The sequence below is a fragment of the Grammomys surdaster genome, unplaced genomic scaffold (assembly GCF_004785775.1).
Source record: "Grammomys surdaster isolate TR1022 unplaced genomic scaffold, NIH_TR_1.0 125925, whole genome shotgun sequence".
Lineage (NCBI taxonomy): Eukaryota > Metazoa > Chordata > Mammalia > Rodentia > Muridae > Grammomys > Grammomys surdaster.
The window spans coordinates 1591695-1605687 of NW_021620749.1; the positions used below are offsets into that span (position 1 = coordinate 1591695).

General features: G+C 49.7%; 1 protein-coding gene across 1 annotated transcript in view; it reads left to right on the forward strand.

The window, feature by feature from the left end:
* LOC114608565 (integrin beta-2-like protein) overlaps positions 1-13993 on the forward strand; it is a 21813-nt gene that overhangs the window by 5495 nt on the left and 2325 nt on the right. Inside the window, 11 exon segments of the mRNA XM_028752552.1 lie at positions 1058-1238; positions 2641-2811; positions 3723-3865; positions 4810-4980; positions 5798-5893; positions 7814-7903; positions 9383-9523; positions 10668-10855; positions 11747-11991; positions 12451-12673; positions 13646-13865. Coding sequence (XP_028608385.1) covers positions 1058-1238; positions 2641-2811; positions 3723-3865; positions 4810-4980; positions 5798-5893; positions 7814-7903; positions 9383-9523; positions 10668-10855; positions 11747-11991; positions 12451-12673; positions 13646-13865 — 1869 coding nt within the window.

The following is a 13993-nucleotide window of genomic DNA, read 5'->3' on the forward strand; positions in this document are numbered from 1 at the left end:
TGTGTGTGTGTGTGTGTGTGTGTGTTGGCATGGCATATGTCTGTATAAGTATGTGCCCTACTGTGGGTACCCAGTCTCTCTGTGTATATCTGCCTGTATCTCTCTTTCTCTGTTTCTCTGTTTCTCTGTGAGTCTGTGTGTCTGTGTGTCTGCCTGTCCCTCTCTTTCTCTGTCTGTGTGTTTGTGTGTGTGTGTCTATCTGCCCATCTCGCTCTCTCTCTTTCTCTGTGTGTGTCTCTCCCTATTTCTCTTAGTATGTCTCTCTGTGATATCCCCCGCTGTGACTGTCTGCCCCATGGCTGGCTGGCTGTCTTTCTCCTTTTGGTCTCTCTCTGTATGTCTCTCCCTGTTCCTCTCTGTAATATCCCCTGATGTGACCATGACCGACTACCTTATCTGTCTCTTTCTCCTCTGTTTCTACCTGTCTATCCCTCCCTCCTTCTTTCTCTCCCCCAGTGAATATATGTATTTCTATCTTGTTCAATATTCTGTGACTATCATTTGCCCAATGATGTGTCAGAGTCTCAGGAATGCCCATTGGCCCCTCTAAGCTGTTCTGGATACTATCAGAATGACTTTCCCCATTTGTTTTGAGTACTTTGAGGAGAGAGAGAGAGAGAGAGAGAGAGAGAGAGAGAGAGAGGTGCCCATACATACAAGTAGAGAAAAGAACAGAATAGCACTCTCTGCCTTATTCCCTTGAAACAGGATCTCAATGAACATGAAGCTAGGCTGGTGACCCGAAGTGCCTGTGCTTGGGTAACAGGCACATGTGGCATTAATTTGTAGATGCTGGGGGATCTGAACTCAAGTACACACTGTTGGAGGGGGTAGTTCAGGGGCAGGAAAGAGCCTGCAGCTCATGGCTCTGCATGACTTGGAGTCCTCAGGGAGACCAAGGCTGCCTCCAAGGCCAGGTGTTCTTTGGCAGACTGTCCCAATCCACAGAGATTTCTATGCCAAATTATAAGGGCAAGTGAGGAGGAGATAGGCCACGGGCTTTAGTCTTTCATGGTCTGTCAGCTTCCCTCTGATACTAAATGGGTCCTTTCCCCAGAACTTCACAGGGAAATGGGAGCCTGACTCAGTTCGCTGTGATACTCCAGAGCAACTGCTACTAAAAGGCTCCACATCTGAATACCTCGTGGACCCCAAGAGTCTTGCTGAACCCCAGGAGGACAAGGAGAGAGACCAGAAGCCACTGCCCCCACAAAATGTGACAGTTTTCTTGAGACCAGGTAGGTTTGAGCTTGGGGTGGACCAGGCACATAGCATTTACAGGAGCTCGACCAGCATCCCCTGGGTATCACTGTGGACAGATAGACTGTATCTCAGTTTCTTTTTCTGATGGTATAATAAAATGCCTACACAGACAGCTCAAAGCTGAGAGGTTTTGGTTCATAGTTCAAAGGTGCATGCAGTCCATCATGGTGGGGAGTTCAGCAGAAGCTTTAAGTAGCCAATTATATCCCAACTATAGTCAGGAGGCAGAGGGTGATGGGAGCAACCACCACTCAGCTCCCTCGTCTAACTCATAGAGCCCAGGATACCAGACAGGGAATGGTGCCGCCCACAGTGGACAGATCTTCCCACCTCAATTAACAGAACTAGGATGACCCCCACAGGCTTTCCCAAAGCCCTGTCTCCCAGGCGACTCTAAGTTCTGTAAGCTCCCAAAAACCCTTAGGAGGCTGAAGCAGGAGGATCATCTGAATGCAGGGGGTGATTTAAGGATAGACACACACACAAACACCATGCACATCATATACATATATGTATATATGTATATGATGTGCATGATTTTATATATATATATATATATATTCTAAAAGACCAATTTTGTCCATAGCTTTGCGTCTTGCTGCCTCTAAGCAAGAACCCAACCTCCATTGCCTGCAATCTATGCTGGATGCTCGCCTTGTCTCTCTTATCCCTGAATTGTGTTTTTGTTCTGCTTTGTTTTGTATTTTAAAGGGAGAACAAACCATTTGAAAAATACTGTTGCATTCACCCTCAGAAGGTCAAGGTACTCTTGACAGAATAAGAGCTACGATACCTCCTGCAGCCAACAGATTTAAACCAGCCTTGGCCAACAGATTTGACCGTATGACCACAACAAATATTTCAGAACACAGGCTCCAGAGTTCCTATGAGGCCTGGCCCCAGGGAGTCAGGGTAGCAGATCAAGCCTTGGGCAGGAGCAAAAGTCTCCGCAGGCTGAGTAACTCACCCACCAGATGTACTACTCATGGATCTGGAGAATAGAAGTCCAAGATCAGGGTGCTCACAGGGAGGGCTGTTGGGTTCCCTGGAATCCTCTTCAGCCATCTGCTCAGTATCCCAAAATAACAGACAGTGGTAGAAGAGTTCTTGTTCCTACCCCCTCCCAATTTTTTGTTAAGACAAAATCTCACCATGTAGCCAAGGCTAGCCTCAAACTTAGAGATTCTCCTGCCTCTGCTTCCCAAGTGCTGAGGTTAAAGGTGTGCATGAGCGGGCATAGAAGTCAATATCTTTTTAGTGATGCTAACCTAGGCAGCAATGGCTGAATAAACTGAGGGGACTGAGGAACTACTGGACAGAGCTATCCATATGCAGCACATGCTTGGTGGCCCAGCAGTGACCTCTTCTCCCTCACAGGTCAAGCAGCAACATTCAAAGTGAACTTCTAGTGGACCCAAGACAACTCCATTGACCTGCACTTCTTGATGGCCCCCTCTGGCTCTGTGCAAGGCCACCTCTCCAATGTCCAGACACTGGGCAGTGACCTGCTCCAAGCCCTCAATGAGATCTCCAGGTCAGACCAAATCGGTGAGGAGGCCCACAGCCACTGTAGGCTTCTAACTCATCTCTTCCCCATATCCTGGGCAACCCTTGCTCCCACTCACCAGAGGCAGAGATCTGAGGGTCCTCAAGCCATCTGGAGTGTGAGTGGTACTGGACCTGACTCCCCTCCAGAGGCTATGCCCAGTCACTTGACCACAACATTCAGCCCTCAACTTCCTCTTCTTTCCTTTTTCATTCATCTTTTGGTGTGCTCAAAAGACAAAAATGCTAATTTCTAAAAAAAAAATTAATGAACTTCAAAGTATGTTGATTAAGTAGCAATTATGGCATAAAGGTAGTAATCACAGTGAGCAAAGGTCACAGATCAAAGGGTCAGCACTCCACAAGCACCAGTAGGTTCACAGAACATAAGGCTTGTGTACATGCATGTGTGGTATATGCACATAAAGGTTTGTGCACATACATGTGTGGTATGTATGTACACATAGCTCCACATGGCCTGGTTCCCCAGAACAGCACACTCTCTTTTCTGAATAGTGATGCACTCCCTCATACTTGGACATATGGGTGCCCGTTTACACACTTGTATATGTATACATAGCCAATACACACCTGAAGGCATGCTCACACACATATAAGACCACACATGCACATACATTCTCAGATACATATCTGGTGATGCACATGAACCAAGTATATCCATACCTAGATATGCTCGCATACATACAGGAACATGCATGTGTGTACTGCACCCACACATATGCACAATTTTGAATGTTCACAATGTGTACACATCTACAAATACCCACAGATACCATACCGACCTCTCCCTTGCTTTAGCAAGATAAGAATCTCCCAGGCTCACCTCCCTATCTTGGGCTCAGCCTTCTGCCTCCCACAACCTTGGCCTCCCAGCCTCATCTGTCCCCCTTCAGGCTTTGGATCCATTGTGAACATGACCTTACAGCACATCCTGAAGCTGACTGGGGACTCCAGCCAATTTCAGAGGGAGCTGAAGAAGCAACTGGTTTCTGGAAAGCTGGCTACCCCCAAGGGACAGCTGGATGCTATGGTGCAAGTTGCCTGTGCCTGGTGAGCCTACTAATCCCTTCCAAGGTCTGCAGACTTCCCCAAGTCTGGATCCTCGTGGAGTGCTGCAAGCTGCTTACACTAGCCAGTGTTCTCTCAAAGGTACAAGCCCTTTGCTTGTTGTCAGCCTGAGAAGAATAACCCTCACTAGACCCCTAGAGAGCCACTGGAGGCAGGCTGGGAGGGAGAGAGGGAAGCAGGCAATGGGACCTGGAAGTTACCTATAGATTTCACTATTAATCTATAATGTCACTAACTCTCCTGAAGCCTGCCTAGATCTTCTCAGGTGACCATTGTAAGCTGAACCTCACCTATGTCCTGAGTCAGCGGCCAATCTCACTTGCAAGCCAAGACATCAATCCCTGTCCAGAGTTCACTCCTGACTCCTCTCAGACACACACCAGCCTTCATCTGTCCCAGGCTCTCTTTATAATGTCACTGCTGCAGTAAGCTGACACTGCCCTCCCTCAGGTCTCAGCCCTCCAGCCTCCCTTGGCCCCTGAACGTATTGTTTTCAGACCATGGGCACATACCTTTTCCATGGTGTCAGACTACAGTGTGTTACAAGCACACGCTCCTTTGCAGGGATGATTCCGGAAGATGCAGTCCCCCTGTTGTCTCTTCACTGGATTCACCTGTCATGATGGACACCACAGTATTCTCTTTTGGGGGAAATGTTTTTGGAAGTCTGGTTCTGGAGGGATGCGCTATGGCAGTTTTAACTTTTTCGGAGCAGACATGTATTTCATGTCCCTCACCTCACACGTTGAGCATCTTAGCAGACACATCTCAGAGTCAATCCTGACTGCCTCTTTCTGTTGCCTGGATGCTGCAAAACCCCAGAGGAGGAGAGGCAGCAGCTCCCCCTCTGCAAGCTGCCACACCTGTCTCCTTGGAGAGCCCAGCTGAGAAAGCACAGCAGGTAACTCCAAGACACTTCTTCCCCAGGGAAAAATCGGCTGGCACAATGGGACCCAGTTTCTGGTGCTTGCCACTGACAATGATTTCCACTTTACTAAAGACAAGACTCCAGGTACCAGACAGAACACCAGTGATGGTCACTGTCACCTGGAAAACAGCCTCTGCAGGAGCAGTGGAGAACCTGTGAGAACCTTTCCTGCCCTGGCACACTCTGGGGCTCAATCCTGCATGACACAAAACAAGGTGGGGGGAAGTAGAAAATAAAACAGCACTCTTACAAACTTGCCCCCATGCAATGGAGTGGGGGAGAAGGGGCAGGGTCACACAGGTCTACCTCTCCAGACCCTTGGATATCTTTTTCCAACCTAAGCAACAAATTCAAGAAAAACTTCATGTCGGGTCTCTGGATATCAGCCTCGGGACAGAGCACAGTGGTAGGACACTAAGACACACTGAAGACAGTCTCTCCTGTTCTGCAAAACCAGTGGGAAGTCACAAAGAAATAGAGATGAGCTAGAAGGAGTCAACTAGGGGGACCCTGGGTCCACACCAAGAGGCTAAGACCCCAGGGGACTGGGTGGGCTGGTAGAAAGAACTGCAGGCAAGCCCCAGCAGGACTAATGGGACTGGATTGGGGGATAATGAAGGTCTCCTACCTGAGTCCCAACCTAGCATGACAGCTGTGGCTCTCTGATAAAGAGGTTCTGTGGGTAACAGGTGACTGGATATGGGCTAGAATGTAAGGCAGAAAGGAGCCACCAGGAAGGATTCGAGGGACCCTGGGTCTGTACCAAGAGGTCAAGCACATCACAATTTCTGGTGTTTTCTTAACTGTCTTTCAATAGCATCCATTTCTGATTAATTCTGTTTCACATACTTAGACATCTTGTTCAGAGAATAGTACTGCCACAGGACTGGGGCAGCCAGGACTTGAGCAGACATCAGAGCCCTAGGCACTTGCTTTAGATGGGCAGCCTGACAGGATGTCTCTTCTCCCCAGGACTACCAGTCAGTGATCCAGCTGGTGAGCAAACTGGCTGAAAACAACATCCAGCCCATCTGCATGGTAGCCTCGAGGATGGTGGGAACCTATGAGGTAAGAGAGATGATCGTGAGCAAGGGAGGCATCTCAACTGCAGAAAGCGGAAGCCCACCATTCTCACAAAAGAATCACCAAAGTTCTGTTCCTGCATGCCAGATTGAGGGCCTGGGGCCAGAATAGGACACATGTCCAGTGGCCTGAGATGAGGAAGATGATGGCCATAATCTACTTGTAAAGTCTGATGACCAGTTCTGGGCCAGGAGGGTACCTACAGGAGAACCTCAGACCTAAGGTATGCAGTGGGACCACTGGGGACCTCAGCTTCCTCCTCTTTGACAGACAGTGATGACCACCTGAGAGGACCACTATAGGGACTGAGCTGATTCATCCAGTTACTTCAGAAATCAGCTCCTCCAGGAACAAATTCTCCCCATCTGTGAGAGACAACAGTGTCCCCTGACATCATCCATTCTCAGAGCCACAGACACACATTTTCCATGTCGACTTCCCTTGTGTCTCAACTCTGAGGCTGTGCCACCTTACACAACAGCCAGGTGCAGGGCTAGATTGAGTGTGGACCTGAAACCTACAAAGGCTGGTAAAGTGACATTTGTTGGTTGTGCGTTGCTGAATTGAGGACTCAGGGTTGGGTCACATCACAAGTCTCAGGCAAGCCTTGGTTGCCAGGACAACAAGCAATTCTTGCTGTTAGGTTTCCAGGCTCCAGCAAAGTGGGGCTACTGTACAGAAACACCAAGAAAGAAGAGGAGGCAGCCTGGAATACCTCCATAATGGCCAACCACAGAGGACAGTGGTTTGACTCTGCACAGGTTGCCAGCCAGGGGATCGAAGAGGAGACCACGCCATAGTCAGGATATCACAGCCCCATGTCCTCATCTGTAATTGGGCTATGAGAGTCCCCATGCTTGTAGGGTTGTAGAGGGTCCCAACTCTTTGCTGTCTGTGGAAGATGTCACACTCCCACAGACAGCATTGTGACAAGCAAGGATGCTACAGATAGGAGACTTACCCCTACTACTTCCTTTGCCTTGGGAGATCATAGGCCTCCTTAAGTCTCTGTTCCTTGGAGATTGGTCAAGGCCACAGGAAGCATATGAGGATGTTACACACAAGAACCTTCTTTGTGCATGCTTCTGGACTTCAGAGAGAGCAACTTTCACAAGGCAGTACCCAAATTTTCGAGGGGGGGGACAGTCCCAAGGCCAAGACAAGTGGTAGTGAATTGCAGAGAAGGTTAGTAGCCCAGCTGTAGCAAGCCTTCTGTGCTCGACAGAAAGGACAGACTCTATTCTAGAGAGTCACAGGACAATGCTGGGTAGAGAAGTGGCCTGTCAGTAGCACGTCCCTGGAGAGGGTGGCAATGTTCCTTCTTCATGAAATATACCATCTCAGAATGACACTAGGGCAATTGTAGGGAAGATGCTGGCCTGTCTGTTTTCAGGGGCTCAGACTGGCCACCTCCAGAGACAGTGGGAAGCAGATCTTTCCTGCCAGAGCTGATTGTCACAGGGTTGTCTAACGTTGCCACCATTGAAATCAGATTGCTCAAACTGGGTCATGCTCAGGACTTCCCTCTTGATGTGATTTCACCACATTCTAGTGTTATCTGTGCACCCATGTGCCATGTGTGGGATTTCTGCCCACCTCCCTGACACGGTGAAAATACTGTCCCGTGGTGAGCCAGGTGCATGTTCCCTGTCAGTCACATCAGCAGCTTGTCACTGGAACTGACTGCCAGGAGCACTTAAACAACAGACATGAGGGCGATAAGAGCCAGATGTTGGCACTTGGCAGCACGCTGCTGGTGCTCATTCTGTGACTTGAAGTTGGGAGTTAGTTGAGCATCATCCTAGCCACCTGGAGGGTTTAGAAGACCCTCTGGGTGTCACAGGCCCTCATGAGCGTGGAAGAGTTGGTGGTACCAGGTGCCAGCTTGATCTTCTCTCCCAACAGAAACTTACCACATTCATCCCCAAGCTGACCATCGGGGAGCTGTCAGATGACTCCAGCAACGTGGCACAGCTCATCAGGAACACCCACAGTGTGAGTCTCCTGGAGAAGCTGCATGAGACGATCAGAACTCCACAGTTAGCAAAGCCCTGACCTGTGAGATCCCTCTGTCGCCCCTGCAGCCCCTATAGGCATCTCACAGTCTTCTGGACAGAGAGCACAGGGCAGCTCCTCCTCACAGTGGTGAGTACCACAAGCCCAGATCTCACCTCCCTGAAACATGAGTTCCAAGCCCTACTCGAGTGGAGCGCTTCCTTGTCAGCCACTATGGAGATAAAAGAGGGCAGATGGCCAGGGAAGAGCATATACTGCCTCACAGGCTGGAGAGACCTCAGAAACCACCTCAGAAAATTTGTACCCTGTGTATATAGCCGTGAGGAGAGGAATCTCTGTGTCAAAGTAACTTGGGGGGGAAGGATGTTATTTCCCCCCAATAACTCAAGCTTAAACCTTGCTGTCATCAAAGGACAGCAAGGCAGGAACTCAAGCAGAAACCTGAGGGCTGAAACTGCAGCTAAGGGCATGGAGGAACACTGCTTACTGGCCTGCTCCTAGTATCTTATTCAGATACTTTTCTTATACAGCCCAAGGACACCTCCCCAGGGATGACACCACCTAGAGTGTATGCAGGACCCTCCTGCATCAATTAGCAATTAAGAAAATGCCCCACAGACATGCCCAATCTGATGAAGGCATTTCCTCAACAGAGGTCGCCTCTTCCAAGGTGACTCTGGTTTGTGTTAAGCTGACAAAAACTAATCAGCACAGAACCTCATGCATGCCAGCCCCCAACACTGCCTCAGGCAAATCCTGAGTCCATCAGTCCTCCTCCTCCTCCCTGGTGTGTGGTCTAGCTGCATCCAGGTTCACTCCCTTGGAGTTCCAGAGTTCTGGTAGACAACGGCGTGCACCAAATGCTGCCCACTCCCCAGGACCAATTAAGTCCCTACAGATACAGAAATGCACAGGTGACAGGTATCCCCAAATTCTGACCTAGGCTCCTAGGGTGGGGCTGGTAGCAAAAATGTGTGCTATTGCTGACCAAGGAAAGGTCTCATTGCCTTCTCTAGCCTTGTGAGCCTCAGGTGTCTCAAGAAGGTTTCTGTACCTGGTCACTGCCCAGTCATGTCTGATTCTGTCTTCATAGGGATAACTCCGATGACAACATCATTACATACTCACCAGATGTTACCTGTCCCTTCTCCTTCCACCTGTGTCTCATCCCTCATCACTTCAACAGTCTATCTCCCCTCCTCTGCTAACCCTGGAATTGAACAGCAGCAGGACCTTGCAGAGACCACAGCTGTGTCTATGCTGGTCATCTGTCAGTAGCCTGTCTCAGAACAAGCCATGGCATCGGCCTGCTGCCCCATCCTGACACATTCACTGAGCTCCCAGTAGGTGTCTGTGTGTCATCAACACAAACAGGAGGGGCATGAGAAGTATCACAGTGCTGGGGGATGGGGACAACTGGACCTGTAATTCCTGAGTATGGCTTCTGTCTGCCCACAGTAACTCTTATCCAGAGTCATCCTGGACCACAGCACCCTCCCCAGCCTCCTGAAAGTTACCTATGACTCTTACTGGAGCAATAGAACATCAAGTACAGGCAAATCCAGAGGGGACTGCAAGGATGTGCAAATCAATGACCAGGTGAGCCTGGGGTTCCCATCCCAGCATGCTACAGGGACTACCAGATATCTCAATAACTCAATACCAGAGGCATATAGGAGGGAACAAAGACTCATATAGGGACAGGCAGGAGAGAAAGCTATGGTGGCCAGCAGCCAGCTCCTTCTCCCTTTAAACACCACTTAGCAGAGCCCAGGTGCTATCATTGTGGTGATATTAAGGAGACACCTCCTGGAATAGCCCAGATACCCAGACCAGTCATGCACTGACAGCACCAGTCCTGCAATGACAGCACCCCTGGGGACAAGTGCTAGACTCAGAGAGATACAAACAATACTGGGTTGGGTGAGACTTTCTTATTTTTGTTTCATTTTATCTTTTAATGGAAACATCAAAACTCAAGGCATGCAGGTGAGCAGAAACATGAACTGCACCAGATATACATTTGTTACCCAAGCTTTCCATGTCTCTTTTTGCCCGTGAACTAACATCTCATACCAGACAGAACCTGTGCTTCTTTGCCAGTTCTTAGCATCCATCCCCTCCTGCCGAGTGATCCACATGGGAATTTGACCAATTTTATTCTAATTTTCAGATGTTTGCTCCTTGCCTTTACTGACATTTCTACTCTTTCTTCAAGTACCATGTGGTTTAAATTTATTTTAGATGTGGCTTAACTTTGTAAGGCAGTATGCTCTGCAGACAGAGCTTCCCTTCTGGTGCTACCTGTGTGTGCTGTTACTGCCTGAGACCCTTACATTTGTTCTGGGTTGGATAAAGGACATCACCCTACCTATGACATTCTGGTATCTTAGTGCACTGGACTTACAGATACTACACAAGGGGAAATGTGCCCCACATATTGACTGTAAAACTTCCTGCTGTGTATATAATGAAAACCATCAGCTCCCAAGTCTGATTCGCAGCAGAACTCGGGTGTGGTTAATGCAGGCTGTGGGTTGGGGCAGGGATCTGGCCTCCCTGTAGCTTGGTCTGTAGGGCATCCCAAAATCCAGCTCCTATCCTCTTTCCACTGCTTCAGAGAGAACCCATGCCACCCCTCCCCTGACATTGTTCTGGTCCCTCAACATCTCTGGGGATAAAGGAGCAGGACTGTGACCGTGGTCACCATGACCCCCAACTGAACCCCATCATTCCTCTATAGGTCACCTTCCAGGTTAATGTCACAGCTTCAGAGTGCTTCTGGGAGCAGTTCTTTTTCATCCAGGCACTGGGCTTCATGGATTCAGTGACCATGTGGGTCCTTCCCCTGTGTGAGTGCCAGTGCCAGGAGCAGAGTCAGCATCACGGCCTCTGTGGAGCCAAGGGTGTTGTGGAGTGTGGCATCTGTAGGTAAGCCAGGCCAACCCGTAGAAAGGCATCTATAGGTGAGGTGAACCTAGAAAGCCCACAGCAAAATATCTGCAGACACTTGCCCCAAAACAGGACAGGTATCTACAGATGAGGCAGGAATGGCCAGCCTGTAATACACCAGCCCATGGGAAAAGTATCCACTGGTAAGGTAACCATGACAACCCATAGCACATCATCCTACTAGATAGCTCCTAGGCTTCATGGTGTGAGTGTAGCTGGTGAAGAACCTGGGGTTTGTACCCCGCAAAGCCCTTCCTGTCATTTCCCAACCAGAGTAATTCTCACCAATTCCAACCTCACTCGCTATTCTCTGGCTGCGAAGGAACCAAGGCAGAGAACTGACAGACAGGAAACTCCACTCAGCAGAAGACAGAGATTCAGTAGCAGGCAAGGACTGAAGACAAAAGAGGTCAAAGCTGAGGTGTGGTCCCTTAGCCACCTGAGATCCAGGGACATTCAGAACCCACAAGTAGTAGACCCTCTGCCCCCCATGGTCTGTCTGTATGACTAACTGCATGGTGCCATGATAGCCGGTCAAAGCAAGGGTTCATGGCCCTGCAAAGTGTGTTTACAGCAGGGGACACTGTAAACACAGCCTCATCCAGCAAGGGCCCAGGGTTATGGGAAAATGATTCCTGGTTCCTACCTGCCTTCAGGTTTACGCTTGGCCCACTCTACTAAGGGCAGCTTCAGGAGGGATCTCAGTGCCTACTGACCTTCCATTCATGGTGCTTGGGAGACCATTGAGAAAAGAGCATACATGCTATGCTATGCTTTCCAGGTGTTTGGATATGTACCTGGCCCAAAGGGGCTGAAAGTGTGCTCATCCCAGGAGAGGTTCTTAGTACAGCTCTTCCTACACTGCCCCAGGTACAACTCTGGCTACACTGGAAAAAACTGTGAGTGCCAGACCCAGGGCAGGAGCAGCCAGGAGCTGGAGAGAAGCTGCCGGAAGGACAATAGTTCCTTCGTTTGCTTGGAGCTGGGGGACTGCATCTGTGGGCAGTGTGTGTGCCACACCAGTGATGCCCCCAACAAAGTGATCTATGGGCGATACTGCGGTTCCCAGTGTGACAATGTCAACTGTGAGAGATATGACAGCCAAGTCTGCCCATGTGAGTGACAAGGGCCACCAGGAGACATTGAGTGGAACGCTGGGACAGACAGGTGTACAGATACGTGCTAGACTTACTAAGCCACACAGAAGCAGCAATCCTAGGCGGGCCTTCCATCTCTGTGAGGGTCGGGCATTGTCCTAGGAGGGTAACTGGTAACAGTCCTGACTCAAGAGTTATTTAGACACGATAGGGAGCCCAGTCTAGATGAAAGGTGACTGTGTTGCTGGAGAGGTGAGGGGGGGGCCGGCCCCCCCCTCTCCCTGGTCTCTGTATCTTTGCCCAACTATCCTTGCAAGGTATTGTGGGATTGTATGAGGAGATACAGGCACAACCAGGCAGCAGAGGACACTGTAAACACAGCACCATCCAGCAAGGATCCAGGGTGGTGGGGAAATGATTCAGGGTTTCTACCTGCCTTCAGGAAGATGAGTCACAGCAACCCCAGTTGTTTTCCAGTCAGGGGCCGCTGCTCCTGCGGCCTATGCAATTGTGCGAAAGGCTTTGAAGGCTCAGCATGCCAGTGCCAGAAGTCCACTGCGGGTTATCTGAACAAAAGGCTGAAGGAGTGCAGTGGCCATGGTCAATGTCACTGTAACAGATGCCTCTGTGACCTGGGCTACCTGCCACCACTGTGTGAGGAGTGTCCCAGCTGTACTTACCGTCACTGCTATGAGTACTAGTGAGTTGTCTGTCCCCACCACCCACACTGACCTCACTGCCAGACTACCTTGAAGTCCCCAGGGACACCACGACCCCATAGTTCTCAGCAAGATCCAGCAGACCCACCAGGAAGCCTTATTTTGAGGGGAATCTTCCCTCCCTTGGGTCTTTGAATCTAATCTCCACCAGCTCTGCCCTTCATCTCCTCCCAGGACCACTGTCTGTCTCCACCCTCACTTGCACCGCTGTGATGGCCTCTTAGGGTGCCTAGGACTGTCACCACAGGATCGGCTTGCACGTGGACATCCTCACATATCACACACTGGATCTTGACAACCCCATGTACCCTGAGACACCTGTTCATCCTTGCACACCTGTACCCCTTAATCATCAGGGCAACATGACATGCTAGTCTACACACACACACTATGCACCTTGACACATCTGTGAAGTCTTGCACACCAGTACCTACTGATCCAACAGTGCACCCTAACATACAAGTACACACTCACACAGTGTGCACCCTCACACACACACAGCCTTACACATCAATACAACTTATTCACCAGTGTGTCCAGACACACCAGTATGTACTCACATAACTTGAACCTTGACAAACTCATACACACAGCCTTGCACTGTGATTCACCAGTGCACCCTAACATACAAGTATACATTCACACAGCATACACCCTGACACATATGCATCCTTACGCACCAATACACACTTACTCACCAGTGCACTCTCACAGAGCAGCGTGCACTCATGTGTCATTCACCCTAACACACCCATGCACCCTGACACCTGTGAAGTCTTGCACACCTGTGCATCCTGATACATTCATGCATCTTTGCATAGTGCTGAGACCCCAACACACCTGCGTGTCCTCACACACCTGTGCACCTTGCCCATCCATGTGACATTTGCCTCGTGTTCTTGGGCCCCCCTCACCACCTCATTCCATCAAACTCACTCTCATCTTCTCTTCAGCTCCTGTGTCAGGTGCTTGGAACACAGCAGTGCAATAGGATGCACAGTTTGTCACGATCTGCTGCTTTCAACCACTCCCTTGAATGACAAGACCTGTATGACTGAACGGGACTCAGAGAACTGCCAGATGACCTTCACTCTATATCAGCCAGACTGGAGTGACATCAATTCCATCCATATAAAGAAAAGACTAGGTGAGGCTGGACAGTGCCCAGATCTGGTACAGGTAGGACATAGTGACAAGAACTCTGGCCACAGGTGCCTCTGCAGATATTGAGAGGGCTGCAAAGGAAAGATCTCTCTCTCTCTCTCTCTCTCTCTCTCTCTCTCTCTCTCTCTCTCTCTCTC